Raw genomic sequence first — 20,048 nt, forward strand, 5'->3', positions numbered from 1 at the left:
CCTCAGAGGAAAGAAAGCCAGTCGTATTGCTGTTGGAAATCCTTTTCTTGGAATTTTTGGCTGCTCGCCAGGCTGTCCGCTGGCTGTTCTCAGATAAACCAGCTCGAATGGTTTTCATATCCGGATAATGGAAGCACAGACTCAGTTGGATCTTGTCAGAACAGTGCCATGTCCCCTCCAATCTCTTATCTTTAAAGCTGTTAACATCGAGAAGCTCCAAGAATGTTTATCTTCACATTGACGTGTGTGAATGGGATTTCCACAACAGAAGTTGATGTGCTTGTGCTGACTTTATTTGTGGGTTGAAATAATATGGGTAAAAAGACTGAAAGCTGTTTTGTTTCCATTTGTGTAAATAGCTCATATTTATCAATCTACCACCATTTGACCATTTGTCAGAGTTCCTATACTCTGTCTTTCTCACTGATTATTCATTTCTTTATTAAATAACACACTTATCTGCCCTTTCTCCCTTTTTCTGCTTCTGCTATGCGTCCTCACTTTTTTTTCCTACATTACCTTTGTCCTCCCCCTCTCGATTGTGCCAATACCAGACAACTGAACTAAGGACAATTAAAGAGATAATTTAAAAATATAACAAATTGTTGGTTACTCATATGACAAGGCTACTTCACTCCTTATTTTAATGCTTTATTATGTAAAGTTCAAAGTGCCTTCTTTCCAAAATACAACCATTGCAAGGTGAGCAAGGGGAGTCAGCAATGGGTGTACCCTGGCTCCTAACAATCAATTAGGAGAAAGTGAGGACTGCAGATGCTGGAGATCAGAGCTGAAAAATGTGTTGCTGGAAAAGCGCAGCAGGTCAGGCAGCATCCAAGGAGCAGGAGAATCGACGTTTCTGGCATAAGCCCTTCTTCAGGAATGAGGATGGTGTGCCAAGCAGGCTAAGATAAAAGGTAGGGAGGAGGGACTTGGGGGATGGGCATTGGGAATGCGATAGGTGGAAGGAGGTTAAGGTGAGGGTGATAGGCCGGAGAGGGGGTGGGGGCGGAGAGGTCGGGAAGAAGATTGCAGGTCAAGAAGGCGGTGCTGAGTCCAAGGGTTGGGACTGAGATAAGGTGTGGGAGGGAGGGAAATGAGGAAGCTGGAGAAAACTGCATTCATCCCTTGTGGTTGGAGGGTTCCTAGGTGGAAGATGAGGCGCTCTTCCTTCAGGCGTCGTGTTGCCATGGTCTGGCGATGGAGGAGGCCAAGGACCTGCATGTCCTTGGCGGAGTGGGAGGGGGAGTTAACGTGTTCAGCCACAGGGTGGTTGGGTTGGTTGGTCCGGGTGTCCCAGAGGTGTTCTCTGAAATGTTCCGCAAGTAGGCGGCCTGTCTCCCCAATGTAGAGGAGGCCACATCGGGTGCAGCGGATGCAGTAAATGATGTGTGTGGAGGTGCAGGTGAATTTGTGATGGATATGGAAGGATCCCTTGGGGCCTTGGAGGGAATTGAGGGGGGAGGTGTGAACGCAAGTTTTGCATTTCTTGCGGTTGCAGGAGAAGGTGCCGGGAATGGAGGTTGGGTTGGTGGGGGGTGTGGAACTGACGAGGGAATCACGGAGGAGTGCTAATAGGGGAGGGGAGAGAAATATATCCTTGGTGGTGGGGTCCGTTTGGAGGTGGCGGAAATGACGAAGGATGATACAATGTATCTGGAGATTGGTGGGGTGGTAGGTGAGGACCAGTGGGGTTCTGTCCTGGTGGCGATTGGAGGGGCAGGGTTCAAGGGCGGAGGAGCGGGAAGTGGAGGAGATGTGGTGGGGAGCATCATCAACCACGTCTGAGGGGAAATTGCGGTCTTTGAAGAAGGAGGCCATCTGGGTTTTTTGGTAGTGGAATTGGTCCTCCTGGGTGCAGATGCGGCGGAGGCGAAGGGATTGGGAATATGGGATGGCGTTTTTACAGGGGACAGGGTGGGAGGAGGTGTAATCTAGGTAGCTGTGGGAGTCGGTCGGTTTATAGTAAATGTCCGTGTTGAGTCGGTCGCCTGATATAGAAATGGAGAGCTCGAGGAAGGGGAGGGAGGAGTCTGAGATGGTCCAGGTAAATTTGAGGTCGGGGTGGAAGGTGTTAATAAAGTGGATGAACTGTTCAATCTCCTCATGGGAACGTGAGGTAGTGCCGATACAGACATCGATGTAGCGGAGGAAAAAGTGGTGGGTGGTGCCAATGTAGCTGCGGAAGATGGACTGTTCCACATATCCAACGAAGAGGCAGGCATAGCTGGGGCCCATGCGGGTGCCCATGGCTACTCCTTTGGTTTGGAGGAAATGGGAGGATTGGAAAGAGAAGTTGTTCAGAGTGAGGACCAGTCCAGTCAGTCGAAGGAGGGTGTCAGTGGAAGGGTACTAGTTGGGTCAGCGGGAAAGGATGAAACGGAGGGCTTTGAGGCCTTCGTGTTGGGGTATGGAGGTGTATAGGGACTGGATGTCCATGGTGAAGATAAGGCGTTGGGGGCTGGGGAAGTGAAAATCATGGAGGAGGTGGAGGGCATGGGTGGTGTCCCAAACGTAGGTAGGGAGTTCTTGGACTAAGGGGGACAGGACCGTGTCGGGTTTCCAGTATCTTCCATCGACCTCCGGAACCGCTAGGGCGTCATTACCCATGTGGCCGCTGCAGCAACCGCCGCCACGAACCATGATGTCACTCCACCCACACGCCGATCTCCGCCCCCATGCCTAACTCCACCCCCACGCTGTTCTCCACCCCCACGCCGATCTCCTGTCCCCCTTAGTCCAAGAACACCCTAAGTACGTTCAGGACACCACCCACGTCCTCCACCTCCTCCTTGATTTTCGCTTCCCCAGCCCCCAACGCCTTATCTTAACCATGGACATCCAGTCCCTATACACCTCAATCCCCCATCACGAAGGCCTCAAAACCCTCCACTTCTTCCTTTCCCGCTGACCCAACCAGTACCCTTCCACTGACACCCTCCTTCGACTGACTGAACTGGTCCTCACTCTGAACAACTTCTCTTTCCAATCCTCCCCACTTCCTCCAAACCAAAGGAGTAGCCATGGGCACCCGCATGGGCCCCAGCCATGCCTGCCTCTTGGTCGGATATGTGGAACAGTCCATCTTCCGCAGCTACACTGGCACCACCCCCCACCTTTTCCTCTGCTACATCGATGCCTGTATCGGCGCTACATCATGCTCCCACGAGGAGGTTGAACAGTTCATCCACTTTATTAACACCTTCCACTCAGACCTCAAATTCACCTGGACTGTCTCAGACTCCTCCCTCCCCTTCCTAGACCTCTCCATTTCTATCTCAGGCGACCGACTCAACATGGACATTTACTATAAACCGACCGACTCCCACAGCTACCTCGACTACACCTTCTCCCACCCTGCCCCCTGTAAAAATGCCATCCCATATTCCCAATTCCTTCGCCTCCGCCGCATCTGCTCCCAGGAGGACCAATTCCACTACTGAACAACACAGATGGCCTCCTTCTTCAAAGACCGCAATTTCCCCTCAGAGGTGGTTGACAATGCTTTCCACTGCATCTCCTCCGCTTCCCGCTCCTCCGCCCTTGATCCCCGCCCCTCCAATCGCCACCAGGACAGAACCCCACTGGTCCTCACCTAACACTCCACCAACCTCCAGATACATCGTATCATCCTTCGTCATTTCCGCCACCTCCAAACAGACCCGACCACCAAGGATATATTTCCCTCCCCTCCCCTATCAGTGTTCCGGAAAGACCACTCCCTCCGCGACTCCCTTCAGATCCACACACCCCCCACCAACCCAACCTCCATTCCCGGCACCTTCCCCTGCAACCGCAAGAAATGCAAAACTTGCGCCCACACCTCCCCCCTCACTTCCCTCCAAGGCCCCAAGGGATCCTTCCATATCCATCACAAATTCACCTGCACCTCCACACACATCATTTACTACATCCGCTGCACCCGATGTGGCCTCCTCTACGTTGGGGAGACAGGCCGCCTACTTGTGGAGTGTTTCAGAGAACACCTCTGGGACACCCGGACCAACCAACCCAACCACCCTGTGGCTGAACACGTTAACTCCCCCTCCCACTCCGCCAAGGACATGCAGGTCCTTGGCCTCCTCCATCGCCAGACCATGGCAACACGACGCCTGGAGGAAGAGCGCCTCATCTTCCACCTAGGAACCCTCCAACCACAAGGGATGAATGCAGATTTCTCCAGCTTCCTCATTTCCCCTTCCCCCACCTTATCTCAGTCCCAACCCTCAGACTCAGCACCGCCTTCTTGACCTGCAATCTTCTTCCCGACCTCTCTGCCCCCACCCCCTCTCCGGCCTATCACCCTCACCTTAACCTCCTTCCACCTATCGCATTCCCAATGCCCATCCCCCAAGTGCCTCATCCCTACCTGTTATCTTAGCCTGCTTGGCACACTCTCCTCATTCCTGAAGGAGGGCTTATGCCAGAAACGTCGATTCTCTGCTCCTTGGACGCTGTCTGACCTGCTGCGCCTTTCCAGCAACACATTTTTCAGCTCCTAACAATCAATGTCAAAAAGGCACCAGGAGAAATATAACAAAGATTCTATACAGTTTCACCGAGTTAGTTGACATGTATGGCATAAAGTGGTTTAATAATAAAAGAGAAAGAATATAATATTAATACTGATCCTTTCACAAATTGCATATTTCCCAAATCTCTTTAAACATTATTAAAACTATTTTGCATTTTTGAAATGTAGTTACTGATATAATGTAGAAAAAGCAGCAATTATGTAGCACACAGTGAGCGCCCACTGCCAGCAATATGGTAATCATCAAGTCATTTTTTTTCTTATTCTGTTGGTTCTTAGGTAACTGTTGGTCACGACACAGGGGAGAACTTGTCTATTTACCGTTATGGTATCTTTGTTGTTATTCTGAGCCAGCAAACCTGTACACAGCTTAGTTCTTCATCTGGAAAATGGCACTGCTGATAGTGGAACACTCCCCTGGTGTTGTACATAAGTGTTAACTTAGGTCTTGTGCTGAAGTCCCTGGAGTGCAACTTGAACCCACAACTTTCTGACTTTGAGGTGTGCTCTTGTGGAGTCTTGGTTGACATGTTAATAATAGCCAAATCTGTGCATTTAATGACCAGACCCCTGGTCCAGTTGGCAATTTGCTGACTAAAAATGACTGATAAGAAGTTTTTGTCCCAATTACTATCCAGTCACCCATGTGAAACTTGTGTGTGTGGATGGCAAATATGTACAGGATTGGGATTCAGGGCTATTAGGAAGGCACCAAGGGAACACTGTGGATTAAAAACACAAATGTGCTGGAGCAGGTCAGGCAGTATCTGTGTAGAGAGTAAAGTAGGGTTCATGTCATAGGTCACTGAACTGCAATAAAATAATTTCATGTTTACTATCCATTGCAATTAATCATAAAGCAGAAAGGAGAGTGTCACGTGTCTAAAGTAGAAATTAAACAGGCAAAGAGACGATCACTTATTTGTGGAAATGCAAAATACAAAATAATAGTGGTCAACTGTATAGTTGACTATAATGAGAGAAAGAGCTGGTTACTCGACACCATAATCTCCCCATTGTTTATAGATGCTCATGAAAATACACAATGAGGCTTCAAGCCATGCTTGTACTGTGTAGCCTGCAAGTTACCTTTAGAATACTGCTGCCTTTTGATGGCCACATAATGTGTGCAGCTCCTCCTGCTGCCTTGTCTAAGCACCTGTACCACCAGAGCTGATCTTAACCTCAAGCAGGTGAGGATCTGGCTGAGAATATGTTCCACTCTGGTTCTCCTAAATCTCAGGCCCAGCCCAACCCACACCTACATGCCACTGGTCAGACGTGGTACAAAATGAAGACTCCCCAGCACTGAATTAAATTGACAGAACTTTGGATATGTCTCTCCAGAGGGGTTGGGGATAGGCATGTCTGGAGATATGTGAAGTTTTACCCTTGACCTGCTCTCCTGTTCCCCAGGAACCAGAAAGAAAGGCTTTGCACTGTCCCTTTTATCTGAGGACCTATAGACAACAGGGGTTCTATCCACTCTGTGGATTAAAGGGGCTTTTAGAAACCCTACAATATTGAAGTGGAACTCCCGTTGCTAATCCACCTAACCTGAAAATCCCTAGACACTATAGCATGGACAGTCTTCCTAACCTGCACATATTCGGACTGTTGGAGGAAACCCGCATAGACACAGGGCAAATGTGCAACTCCACAGTCAGCTGAGAGTGGAATTGAATCTGCGTCTCTAGCATTGTGAAGTAGCGGTGCTGATCACTGAACCATTCTCTCCACTCTATCGACTGAAGGAGTTTGAAAGACAGTTTCAAAAAGGTCTTCTATTGTATGAATGCCAATTTACAACAAATTGACACACTTTCCTCAAACAGTGTCAGGAATGACGACTTAGTGTGAGAAGTGAAACATTCCCACTGGGTGGAGGGAACCTGTACTGTACTGATTTGTTTGGGGGGGAGGGGGTTAAGATACATTGGTGGGTGAGCAGAGAGAGATCTCCTCTATGTCTGGCCTGTACATCCCATTCCAGGTGTACTCAACATTGTCAGTAGGTCCAAATAAAAAATCATCTTTTGCTTTGTAAAAAAGGCTGCCTTTCCCATTTGTTCTCGATATCACGGAGAGAGTTTCCTGTGGGGCCTGCCCAGTGCCTGCCCAAAGTAACCATTCTTTATAGATAAGTCCAGGTGGGAAGAGCTGGTAAGATGTAGAGGCATCTCATGTGTACTTGGGTTTTTGGGAGAACAGTCGGGAACAAATGTTCCAGTTCTGAAGAAGGGGCACTAGACCCGAAATGTTAACTCTGCCTTCTCTCCATAGATGCTGCCAGACCTGCTGAGCCTTTCCAGCAATTTCTGTTTTTGATTTCCAGCATTTGCAGTTCTTTGGGGATTTTGTTTTTTTGTGAGCTGCTTTATGAAATATAGCTGAGCCCAGTGTGTGGGAGCCGCTCGCCCGCACCATCTACAGGGCGGACACTGTACTGCAGGCAGCAGTGCAGATCTGGGACATTGCTGTCAAACGGGCTCTCATCACTCTTGCAGCCCGCTCAAATCCCCTCAAACTCACTGCCGGCACAATATCAGCTATTTCCGTGGAAGAGGCAGAATTGTTAAGGTCAGGCCGTTCAGTCCCGCATTCCGGCTGGACCATCCAAACTACGCAAGTTGCCTCCATCTAATCACACAACTCCCAGTCCCCAGAACTTTTCCTTCCCCACCGAACTTGCTATGTATAGGCGATCATTTCATGGCCTCGTCCTTGCTCCTTCAGTGATTAAAGAAATGTTAACACCAATCTGCTAAAATAGGCAACGTCAGCCCTCCCTGTCTGAGCCCTGTACTGATTCCCTGTCTCTTGTCATACAGATGGCAACAGAACACAGAGATTTAATAGGAAGGAGGTCACAAAAAAAACTGGGAGATTTAGCTTCAAACCTCATTTGGTGCAGGACAGGAGTGATGCTTTCCAAGGAGAGTGCATGTGTGCAGTCACTCAGGAACCAGACAGCCCTGTTCAGATTGGGTCTGCTGGCATGCTGTTGCCGAGGTGGGCAATGTTTTTCTTCACACCTTCACAAAGATGCTGACGGGGACCAAAAAACAAGGCACAGTCACTGGGGTGCTGCAATGCTCACCTTGCCCGCTAACATCTCTCCCTCTGTGCTGGTGGACGGAGAAGAAGCTAAGTTACTATCCTGGCATGTGGTACAGTGGTACTGTTCCCTACCAGGGGACTCGCTTTCAGGTCCAACCTGCTCAGGACGTATGTCATAATATCGCTGATTAAAAATATGCATGGCTTTGCTGTTCAAGCCCCAAGCAAGTCATTCAGGCCACCTACGTTCAACACAGTGGGTCAACTGATTTACACAGAGCTGTCACTCCAGCCTAGGTAACTTTCATAGACTCTGCTTTTACGGAGGATCTTATTCACCTATACTACAAGAACGATTACACTTCCAAAGGATTCTATTGACTGGGCGGCACTTTGAAACAAACTGGAGCAGCAAAAGGTGCAATAGAACTGTAAGTTCTTTCTTTCAACGCACACACCTTTAACATGCTAATAGGACCCAAGATGTCTCACAGAATTGTCAACAATTAAAATGTCCTTAATTTGTTGGCAGTAACCAAGCATTAAAATCTTTAAGCTCCAGTTATGCCTTTTGAAGCTTTTTATTTATCTTTCCCATCCACCTCAGTATGCACCCCACTCACCCAAAAGCATGACTTTGTGTTTCAAAATCATTTTTAGTAAAGTGACTCTCTAGCTCCTCCAGCGGTTCGGGGAATAACACTATCATCTGGTCAAGATGTTTCTCAAATTTGATCCTCAGTATTTGCTAAGTTTTCTGACATAGGTCAAAAGATCAGATTAAAGTCACCTTGGGTTTTGCGGCAAATGTTATGAACTCCGTTTTAAAATGTGCGAGTGCTCCCATGGCGGACAGTTTTATGCTAGGCTTCCATTTTCTACCCATTCCGACCGCTTCCTGTTGGTCAAACACATTGTCTGTTCTCACCTTTTGATCTCCCAAGTAAAGACTGGCCACCCGAATGCGAATCTGAACCGTCATTTGAGGAGGCAGTTTTCAGTCGTTGTGGACTGTAATAAGGATGAACCTGTCGGAAATTCCCTAGGTGTTAAAAGAACATATTGAGCACTTCAATTTTAAGAAGAGTGGAACTGATCTACTTCTTGTTTCTTAAAAAAAAACTGAAACTCAAACTCTTTGACATATATGAAAGATTTCTAGTGAAATTTCATCATGAGTGTTAACCTCTCAAAGTGAAGGAGGTGACTTTTTCAGAATTCAGGCTCAGGAAGCTTTACCGTTCTCTTTCTTTTATATTTCTATAAAAATACCCAAACGTATTGTGGTCACAATTTGTGCATTCTCTGTGCTTTCTTTAAAAAGAAATTTCCCTTTCAAACTAGATTCCACGCAACTGCTTTTGAGAGAGAACTTCTTTCAGTGTTTGATGGATTGAACAAAAAAAACACACATCTGAGCAGTGTTGTAACCGCTGTGTGGTTTTTAAGTAGAATCCTGCTTTATCACAATCAGGCTGCCAGCAACAACAAAACGAAGATACCAGCAAATGTTGGCAATGTTAAGTCATCATTTACTGTAGAGACTGCCTGATTTCCAGGAAGTGACTAGCAGAGAGATGTTGTGAATGATGTCGCAGGGCTCCGTGTGTGTATAGATGTGTGAGAAATGCAAGTAGGGAGAGGGAGTCCCTGGTGTCCTGTCATCAACAACACCCCCCCCCCCCCCAACTCTGTCTCCATAGCCACCTCCTTCCACCACTCCCCCCCCCCCACCCCCCAACCTTTTTTTTAAATATTCTTTCCTGCACCCAGATGATTTCTTTTCGAGATAGCTGATAGCTCGTGTGCACTTCGGAGGCTGAAGTCTGTGTGACATCTGTCAGTTGGTGAACAACACTGATAGCCATCAAAGGACCTACTGGGGGATCTCTTCAGCTTACTGTGACCATGCAGCGATTCATAAAGTACTGCAGACTTGGTATAAATCAGCAAAAGTAATAATGCCATGTGAACTGCGAATTGATGAAGATAATTTGAAATTTTCATTCGAGATGTGAGGGAGCTGGGGAGAGAGAGAGAGAGAGAGAGAAAGTCTGTTTCAACACTGGCTGACAGACTACATCTTTATTGCCACATATGGAAGTGTGTTATCAGTGTTGCTGTTGGGAGGACAGGGATGGTGAAGGAAGTGAAGTGTCTGGTTTGTTTTGTAAGGAGAAGCTGGAATGCAGGTTCCACATTCCCAATAGTAAACAAATGGGGCATTGTGTCCCTTCATCACAGGACGTCCTTCCTACAGCCCAGTAATTGAGGCAGACAGGAGGAAGAGACTGATATGGGGTTTAAAGACAGTGAGTAAAATCACTTCAACCTCTCACGTCCCACAGGAGCATCTCTGCTGCACTCAACTGTTTATCTGATGAGGTTTGCAATCTTACCATATCTTTTCCTCTTCCCACCCCCTCCACCTTCAGCCCACCCCCAGTTCTCTCCAGCGCTATCCTTCCTTGTCTTGCCTTCCTGCGATTAAGTACTTTAGATGTCTTTTAATCGTGTGCATTCGCTTTCCCTTGTATTATAACAGCTTCTTGTAGTTCTAGTTAACCCCTTTCAGTCAAGCTTAAGTCAGGGCTATGTGTATGTGTTTAATGTTTGGATGACTCAGGACTATTTACAAAGCTAATTTGTATGTGGACCGATTGCAAAACCTCAGAGGCGTCTTCCTATTTCCAAGTCATTTCTGGTAATTCTTACGAGACAAATGTGTTCAGTATGTGCTGGTACTGACAGAGTTAAGACCAGGAAATGGATTAGTAGGAAAAGGAGTTGCGGGAGTTTACTTTGGTTCCTTTGTGTGCCTCTCAGTCAGGAACAAAAAAGCGCAGTTGAAAGGACGTATCACGTACCTGGTTGGCAACACCGACTTATTTACATCTGGAAAAGCTGCCTGCTCAGTTTGACTTGCCTTTCCAAACACACCTCAAGAATCGCATTTTACGTTAATTTGCTATTGGCTGCTGTGCTGTTGATGTGTGTTCAGGTACAGATCCCGCCCCACAACCAGCAGGTCTCGACAGCAAGCTCTTGGCAAGTGAATCATCAGATTAAGTTATTAATAGGAAACTTGAAAGAGGGAGGAGAAAGGAAGAGTCACTTTGGTTTGTACTGACTGAAAGTTTCACTGCAACAATCAAGTATTCGCAAGAGGCATGAGCCCGGCACCTGTCAGAGGAGCAGTGCAGTCTGATCTCTGCAAGTGTGTTTATCCTCCAGTACAAAGCTGACAGTGCCAGTGAGTACGAATGGTAAACAATTGATAACAACATTGGCTGGACTCTTAATTCCAGTGTTGTTCTTTCTGTTCCCTTTTTAAAATACTTTCTTTGTGTTTTGTATCTTTCTCCCTCTCACTTCATGCATTCTGCCTCTCTGTATTTGTATCTCTTTCTGTCCTTATTTCCATCTCTTGCTCTTCCTTATTTAGTTGAAACAGCTATGTTGCTGCTTTCCTCCAAAAGCCAATTACTTGATTTCTGATCGTTGGCACGTCTGTAGCATTGTGGAATTTTACCCCCAAGACATTTTAGTAAACGCTTCCTAGGATATTTAAAATTTATCTTAGGAAATGGAATAGCTGTTTAAATCTAATCATTCGAGTGCATCATTTACTGCTTGGCATTTTGAAGCCATAGCCTCAGGCCCATTTTCTATGAATCACAGGTTGTTGCCTTTGTTAAAAAAACTTTTAAAAACTTAAGTCGAAAGTCTGATATGGCAGTGATATTTGGTTGTTGATGGTGACTGAGACAGGTTTAGTTGCTGTGCTGATGCTGCCAGGACACAGAGCATCTGCCTACCCAGAGGATGAGGAGACGTCACGTTGTTTTTTCGGATGTTATTTGCTCCTCTGGATTGCGCTGGGAAAGTTCAAGCTTCCCCATTTGGAAAGAGTAGCAGGTTCCGCTGCTGTCGCACACTGTTCCATATTTAACTCTCCGATGTAGATAGCAGCTCCTTCCTTTTCCTCTGCTTGTTTGTGACACTTTTTCTGAAGAGCTTTTCCAGCACTCCCACCCCCCACCCCCCCCCCCCCCCAGTGCTCCTCTCCACCACCCCTCCCGGCACTCGGCCATGACCTACGGTCCACTTGGAATCACAGCAAAAGACTTCCTGTGATACAGGCTGTGAATTTGTTTTCCAAAGTGTGGGTGGAAGGGGAATATTGAGGTAGAGAGGGAGAGAAAAAGAGAGAGAGAGAGAGAGACAGAGACAGACAGAGACAGAGGATGAAGTGCTCAAGCCAGGGAGATACACATACGCTTATTTCACATTTAAAGTTTACCCACCCTCTCAGCTTTGCCATCAATATTCCGCTAGTGGCTTTGTTCCAGACTAGATTACAGCATGTGAGACGACCAAACATTTTAGTTACAGACTGCTTTGATGATTACTCAAGTACTTTCAACAGCTAAAGCTATGGCAAAAGTGCCCCAGTCTGCTCTATTAGTCACACACACTGTCTCAGAGGAAACCACAGAATGCGGACAATCGAAATTAAAAAAAAATATTTTTTTCTCTTCTCCACCTCCCCCCCACCCCCTTCCACACATAGGCTTCCCCACAAGGTAGTTTGGATTGTTGCCTCTGAAGCCTGAAGCAAGAAGAGAGTGAGAGAGCGCCTGCAAACGTGCAGGAGGAGTGGGGGGGGGGAAATGAAAATGGATGTGGAAGATGTGGACATGACCCAGTGGACAGAGGCTGAATTTGAAGAGAACTGTACCTACATTGTAAATGACCAGTCCTGGGAGCCCATGGTGAACAGTGATCTAACACATGCTCAAGCATCCCTGCCCCGAAACCTAAAATTCAAGTATGCATCTCACTCAAATGAGGTAAGACTGATAGTTTTCTTCAAATGTTTTGCATTTTCCTGTTATAATGGTACTCAGTAAATGCTTCCGAGTGTCTGATCCGAAGTGCTTGTTGATTTTCATGTTCAACTGCTCCTGAACCGTCCAACTCTAAATTTGAAATCAAACAAGGAGAAAATAGTCATTAAGTATTCCAGTGGACAGTGTTGTCAGAAATTGCAGGGAAGTCACATACATTCATGAGCACATCCAGCAATATGGCAATGTGTTTAAATGCCACTGTAAACTGAGGAAACCAAAGTGCACTTGAGACATTTCCAAATTGTTTTGAAAAGGTACCAGCTCCATTCTGCTAGAATATCTCATTAATTTAACGTGTCACTGTGTTAATTCATTGATATGTTAACACAATGCATTTTTTAAACAGTGCACTCCAGTAGTTTCTGGGTGGTCAGTAAGTGCTTTGTCTCATTAATCTATGACAGGCAGCTAATGTGTTTTTCATATATATGTGTATATAAAAAACATGTATACTTGTATATTAGGGATTATATATAATTAATTGAGCAAGATTAGAAACATCAGCGTATTCCATTGCATACAATAAAAAACTGTCAAGTAGCAGTGCCAAATGTATGTGTCCGTGTGGATACACATATGTTTGAAAGTAGATCTTATGGTTTTCGGTAAATTAAGTTCTAAGCCTGTACAGAATGTAACAGTCTGCTGCCAGTAAACCTCTGTGCACATAACTCTATCTATTGTCAGGAGTTGTGTGCATGTTCCTCTGCATGTAATAGAAGATATCAACAGTTGTACTATTGGATAATGCTATGCGTACATTGTTTGCAGTTAAGATGAAAAATAAAGCTGTGTGTATATTCATATGTAGAACAGTACAAATATGTGAAATCATGGATAATGCTGTGTGTGTTTAACAGTAAACAAAATATGAGTAATAAATATCTGTTGCTGTTCATAACAGAATATAAAAGTCTTGATAAAAGCAGGGATGAGATACTCTAGGTATGAGGATAAATTGGAGATGGTGGTCAATATCTGCAGGAACAGTGAAGGCTGAGGAGATTTAATCAAGTTTTTTTTATTACAAAGGACTTTGGTGAATAGGAGAAGTTATTTCCCCTGGTAGGAAATAAGAACGTCAAGGGATCATCAGTTTAAAATAGTCATAAAGAGCGATGGGTGGGAAGTAGTTAAGGAGGATGGAATGCCCTGCCTTAGTTGACACAATAGCATTGCACATTTTAAAGAAAAAAAGTAGATAAAGGTGGAAGTGGAGAAAAGTGCATGGCTATGGGCAGACAGCAGGGCAGGGAGATCAATTAAAGATTGATACAGCAAAGAGCTGGTTACGGCAGAATGGGTTGGATGACCAGCTTTTGTTCTGTTGGGTACCTATGGTTTAGGCAGTGAGTGACGCATGTGTGTAACGTTGTATGTGTACTGGAGCACAGGGAGAAATGATCACTGTATTAATGGCACATTTCCCAGTTGGTAATAGCAGGCTGAACAACATCCTTGATTCCCACAGTTTACTTGAAGTACTCCTCAGTTCTTTCAGCACTTGCAGGAAGCGCAAAGACAGCCGAGACATTTAACTGTAGTGATTTATCGGAGCAAGCGATGGGTCAGAGCTGCAGCGTGGTGTGCTCGCTGACCAGCTTTTTTTAAATCAGGTTCATAAGTTTACACTCAAAACAGGTCATTGCTGAAGTGGGTGTATGCATGTTGTGGGTACAAGTCAAACTCATTTTACTACTTTTGACACTTTTTTTGATGTTACATGCAAAGTGTTTCATTTGAAACAGGATTTAGCTGATTTAGCTTATCCTCAGATATTTTATATTTGGCTGTTGAGTACAGTCATAGAGTTACCTTCAGACATAGAATCGTTTCTCAGCAGAACTACTTAGAGCAGTTCCTGGGCTGTGAAGGATGTTTTAACAGGACTGATTGACCTATAAATGCATTTCCATATGTTTGAGAAACAGTAAAAAATGAGATCGATGCATGTGCCCTCTGCCAACATCACATAGACATTGTGAACCTTGAACAGGATTTATATTTATGCTGGTCCGAAGTTTATTAGTGGACAAAGTTTTGGTAGCTCACCTGTGTGCATTTAGAGAGGTGAATCCATCCTTTCAATGTGAGAGCTTTACACCCCACACTGTGATCCTGAGAGAAAGAGAAAGGGATGAAAATTTGAAGTGAATGGAGCAGCTATTGTAAACTCTCTTTGGAGTGCAGTTATGTAAAGGAAATATCTTATCTTCTCAATGACCCTCTGCCTGTGGGCAGGCTAAGGGTGACCTAGAGTACCCACTGCCTCTTCCCAGCGCACCTGAAGTAATGTGAGTGAGGCAAACCTGAGACTGCAAAGCTTTCTCTCTCTCTCTTTCCCTTACACACAATTTATTTGCTATTCAGTGAAGTACACTTTATCCTTTTAACTGTGACAGTCTGGCCTTCTTTTTAGAGAGATGTGAGCTATGGAGTTATCAGGGATGGGAGAAATGGAGATGGAGAGAAGAGGCAGTTTCAGAGAGCTAGGGGGAGGGCTAGATGAGGGTCAAGGTGAATCCCCTGTAAATTTAAAGGGGAAGGGAAACCAGTAGAGAGTTGTTTATCCCAGGCCTGTGCCTTCACTCAATGTTACAGTAACAAAAATGGGCATTATAACTGACATTTTCTACCAAGTCATAGGGAGAATTTCTACTCCTTCCCTTCTCTTTCCTCCCACCCCTCTCAAATGCGTGGGCGAGGTTGCTCTTTATAAAAAAAAAAGAGAATAAAAAAGCATTGAAACTTCTGATCTCTGAATAACACCAGTGTAATTTGAAAGAGCCCTTTTGAACAGCCTGCAATTTTTAAGAAAATGTACCTACATATCACTAACTTGTACACTGTAATCACCATTTACTTTGCAGACATTTAATTAATAACTTGGAAGTTGTTCCCTATGTAAATAATTAAAGTAAATTGAGTTAATGAAGACTTGGCTGGGCTGTTTTTTGTCTGCGAGACAGACATAGGCAGGATGTCTTCACTGACCTACCCCTCTGACATAGATAGATGCTCCACACAGGGAGAAGGGTCAGGGTTACCATAAACCACCAAGAGGAATGGCTTCTGCAGGAGGAGATATGAAGCATGAAAGTGTCAACGCTTTCTACCTGTTATCCACGGTGTGTTTATACTTGACAGACACCACCGTGCCCCGCCATGATTCATTGGGACTGTGGTCTGCCGGATTGGATTTTTCAGGGACAGCTGTCAGGACTGGCCTAATGTAGAGTTGAAAGCTGGTTCAGTTGATTTTAAACAGCCACCTTCTAGTGTTGCCTGTCAGGCTGTGCACTGATCTTCAAAAAAGGAAGGGGGCAGGGTAACATGTTCTAGGCTCAAAGGGTATACCAACTGAGTAAGCAGCTTCAGTGGTGATTGTGCAGGAACATCCAAATGAGGAGCAGAAGGAGGCCACTCAGCCCCTTGGTCCCACTTCACCATTTGATTAAAGTCAGGCTGATCCAGTAACTCTGCATTCCTGCTTATACCTCATAGCCCCTCACCTCCTTTCTTACCTAGAATCTAATTACCTCTGTCTTAAAAATATTCGATGACAGCTTCCACCAGCTTTTGAGGAAGAAAGCTCCAAAGATTCTCAATCCTCTTTGGGAAAACAAATCCCAAACTCTGCCCTAAATGGAAGACTCTGTACTTTTAAACACTGACCCCCCCGCCCTCCCCCCCCCCCCGCCCTCCCCCCCCCCCCCCCCCCCCCCCCCCCCCCCCCGATTCAAGATTCTCCATAAAGAGGAAACGTCCTCTCCATGTGCACCTAGTCAAGAGCCCTCAGAATCTTTTATGCTTCAATCAAGTTGTCTCTCACTCTCCAAATTCTGGTGGATACAGTCTAACCTTCCCTCAATAAGATATAGCCCTCATTCCAGGTATTAGTCTAGTCAGCATTCTGTGAACAGTTTCCCATGCATTTATATCCTTCCTTAAATAAGATGATCAATACTGTACACTGTACGCCCATTGTGGTGTGTATAACTGAAGTATAACTTCCTTACTTTTGTACTCAATTCCTCTCACAATAAACGCGAACATTCAATTAGCTTTTCCAGTTCCTAGCATGTGAGATACCCAAATCCATTTACATCCCAGGGTTCTGCAATCTCTGACAATTTAAGTATTGTGCTTGTTTTTATGTTTTCCTGCCAAAATGGACACTTTCTCAATTTCACAATCCCTTGACCTATCTATATCCCGTTCCAGCTTCCTTATGTTCTCTTCGCAACTTCTTTCCCTGCTGCTTTCACATCATCAGCAAATTTAGCAACCGTACCTTTGGTCCTGACATCAAAGACATTTATAGAATTTGAACTGGAGATGAGTTTGGAGAAGTTCTATTTTATCAGCAAGGGAAATTGAAACTATTCTGCTCACTCACTGTGTCTTTGGTCAGCTTGATATATAATCGCTTCATTAGAGTCGGGGAGATCCCTGGTGCAATGCTGGTTAATGGTAAACTATTTGATATCAACCAGGGAATAGTGAGTTATTGCAATTCACTTTGGTGCTCCTCATCCCTACGCCCTTCCCCCGATCGAGCAGGTGAGAATTAAATCAGATCGCCCACCTCAGATGATTGCTGGTCAGTGGTCCCTGTCAGAAAGGAGGTGATCACATTCAGCAGCCTGTGAACACCGTCATTTCTCAAAACAAAAACCTGGCTGACACGAACCAGTTAGATTCATTCATGGAAACCTACCGTCTGGGTGTTGTGCCAGAAGGCTGCTGGGGGCACTGGAGCGACAAAAATTCACAGAAACACATTCCTCCCCGGGACGGTACATGCTAGAGAATGACCAAAAACAGAAGCATTCCAAGTTCTTTTTGCAGCAAGTCAGAACTGCAGTCAGAGGGGTGGAAAGAGAGAGAGAGAGAGAGAGAGAGAGAGAGAAAGAGAGACTGTGAAATGAGTTACCGGTGCGACAGAATCAGACAGTATTTGGCATCGGTGTGACAAGAATGCTGCTTTGTCATTTCTTCAAGAGGCAAGATTACATAAGTGTGCTGCACAGAAAATGACTACAGGTTATCTCGACAAGACTTGCTCCCAGCAGCTGGTTTCAGGCTCTGTTTCTGAAGTGATTTTTAGACTCTGTCTTTCTCACAACTATCTCTTGGTTATACAGGTGTCACCTACCAAAAAAAACACAACTATTGTGGCAAGTAGCAAAACAAGATCATTTCTACCATTGCATTTTAAAACAAGTCACTGTGGTTCATGACATTACTTTCCAAAAAGGAAAGTATAAACATTTTTGTCCTATTGACATTATCAACACAAGGAAGGTTGACTAAGCTTTTTGGACTGAATTTAAGTATGATCTTGGGTCAGGATGTGTTATGATGGTGACGGCGATGATGGTGATGCACAGATGTAGAGGCGAAAACCCACAATGTGGAAGTAAAACTTCAGCTGGCTGGCTAATTTCAGTAAGAAATGCTTAACACAAAGAAATAGCTGGGATGTGTCACAAGTTTGAAATGAAAGTGCGCAGCGATAATGTAAAATGCTGTTGAGGTGAGTAAAGGGAAGAAGTGATATTTCAGGTGCCTATGTGGCTTGAATATGCAGACGTACTGTTCAGGCTGTCGGCATGGGCCACCGTTCACACTGGCAATTTGGGATCAGAGTGGACCCACCGTCTGCTTAAGTCTAATCAGCAACTATAAACACAGTGGAATCTGTGTGGAATTTCATCTCCTCTCATCCAACTCTTCCAGTAAGAGTCACGGTTTTTGCAGGTCGCATAACTTTGTGTTTTTGACAATGCGGCCTTCAGAAGAGGTAAATGATCAGGACCAGTTGCTTGTCATAACAGATGGCTAAACAAGTGGGAACGGATTGACTGTAAGAGTTGCAGTTTCCATTCTGACCTCTCCTGAGCGGCCTACCACATGCCAGATTACAGACCAGCGCTGCTCACGCACTTGCGGCAGTGAGCACCAGGAGATGGTTTGGGTCTTTTGAGAATGGGGACACTCTCAACTCCACAGAGCCACATATGTCAGTTTGCTTCTCTGACAGTGGGACTTTTTACACTGGTCCAGAAGTTCTGCAACAGACTGTAACTTCCTTGCAGCAGCTCGTGCATTTATTGTGCTGCTTTGATCAAGTCAAGTCACCATAGTCTTACCAGACCATTAGGGTTGCTCTCTCAATGCAGAGAGAGGACAGGTGGTGATTTTACCTGAGGGTCACCATGTCTCAGGCAAGGGGAGAGGTTGACAAGGAGATTCCTTCATGGTAACCTCAGTCAGTGATGGGAATTGAACCCATGCTGTTGGCATCAAACTGCTTCACAAGCCAACTGTCCAGCCAAATGAGATATTGGTCCATGCAGTGCAAGTCAATCAGTCCCATACATTGGGCTGTGCACTGGAAAGGTATTGTAGAGTCACCGCTCCAGAGTCAATGGATACTTCATGCCTGATAAAAAACCCAGGATTGGGCTGTCTCCAGACTGTCCATTTAGCAACTTCTGGTCTGCAGTTTCTAATAACTAGAATAAGCTTGTGAGAAACAAGAAGAAACACCAAGGCAGACTAGAGCAGAGCATGCTGATTTGTTGAGGAAAACGGTGAATGTTTGTTCATGGGATATAGGTGCCTCTGGCTGAGTCATTGGTATTGAGTTGCCTTCCCCAAGTTCTGCATTTCATGCAGTGTAGGCACATCAACACTGGTGTGAAGGAGGGGGTTCCAGGATTTTCACCTAGTGACTGAATTTTTTTTTATTCATTAATGGGATGAGGGCATTGACAGTGAGGCCAGCATTTATTGCCCAGAGAGCTGTTTACAAGTCAATCACATTGCTGTAAGTCTAGAGTCATATGTCAGCTAGATCAGTTTCCTTTCCCTAAAGGGCATTAGTGAACCAGCAGGGTTTTTGCAATAATCAATTCACGTTTATCATTACACTCTTAATTCTAGACTTTTATTGAATTCAAATTCCACCAAATGCCTTGGCAGGATTCACACCTTGGTCCCAGAACATTATCTGGGTCTCTGGATTAATAGCCCAGCAATAATACCACTAGGCCATCATGTCTCCTTAATGGTGTTTTATTTCCAAGTCACAGTGGTGAGAGGCTTGGAGGGCTAGCTGCAGGTGATGGTGTCCTCATGTATTTGTTGCCCATATGCTTCTGGGTAGTGGGGTTCACGGATTTTGAAGGTGGAACTGTGGTCAAGTCTCATTATTGTTGGGTTGTTCCATTCAGAAACTGCAACATATTTGAATGTCAGAACTTGAGTGGCCCACAGATTTCGATGCACTCATCCCACTGCACCACATATGTAGCCGCATGTCTACACCATCCCACCCCAACACCATCCACCACTCCCCCGCCTTCTTCTAAAAATTAATTATTATTGAGGAGAACCTCACATGCAAGGAAGATATTATAGAATGGTACAATTTAAGGAATGCATTTTTAAATGAAAATGTATATTGCTATGATATGTTATGAAATCTACATAGGGATAATTTGTGAAGGGGAAACTGAATGCTGAGTTGTTAA

At 45.2% G+C, this 20,048-nt stretch overlaps 1 protein-coding gene and 1 long non-coding RNA gene across 3 annotated transcripts in view; one reads left to right on the forward strand and one right to left on the reverse strand.

Moving 5' to 3' along the window:
- Nucleotides 1-10,605, reverse strand: part of LOC122548416 (uncharacterized) — a 31,278-nt gene extending 20,673 nt beyond the window's left edge. Inside the window, exons 1-2 of the long non-coding RNA XR_006311230.2 lie at nt 10,462-10,605; nt 8,523-8,636 (exon numbers count right to left, since the gene is read on the reverse strand). This is a non-coding gene — a long non-coding RNA (uncharacterized LOC122548416). The remainder of the gene's footprint in view (nt 1-8,522; nt 8,637-10,461) is intronic.
- prdm1a (PR domain containing 1a, with ZNF domain) overlaps nt 10,484-20,048 on the forward strand; it is a 33,055-nt gene continuing 23,490 nt past the window's right edge. Inside the window, exons 1-2 of one of the 2 annotated variants that reach the window (XM_043687037.2) lie at nt 10,484-10,860; nt 12,168-12,447. In XM_043687037.2, the coding sequence (XP_043542972.2) occupies nt 12,268-12,447 (180 nt within the window). In that variant the 5' untranslated portion in view covers nt 10,484-10,860; nt 12,168-12,267. The remainder of the gene's footprint in view (nt 10,861-12,167; nt 12,448-20,048) is intronic. The other variant, XM_043687035.2, reaches the window with a different exon arrangement.

This window comes from Chiloscyllium plagiosum, unplaced genomic scaffold, assembly GCF_037043375.1.
Source record: "Chiloscyllium plagiosum isolate Xiang-an unplaced genomic scaffold, Cpla_swu_hap1 HiC_scaffold_3, whole genome shotgun sequence".
Taxonomy (NCBI): Eukaryota; Metazoa; Chordata; class Chondrichthyes; order Orectolobiformes; family Hemiscylliidae; genus Chiloscyllium; species Chiloscyllium plagiosum.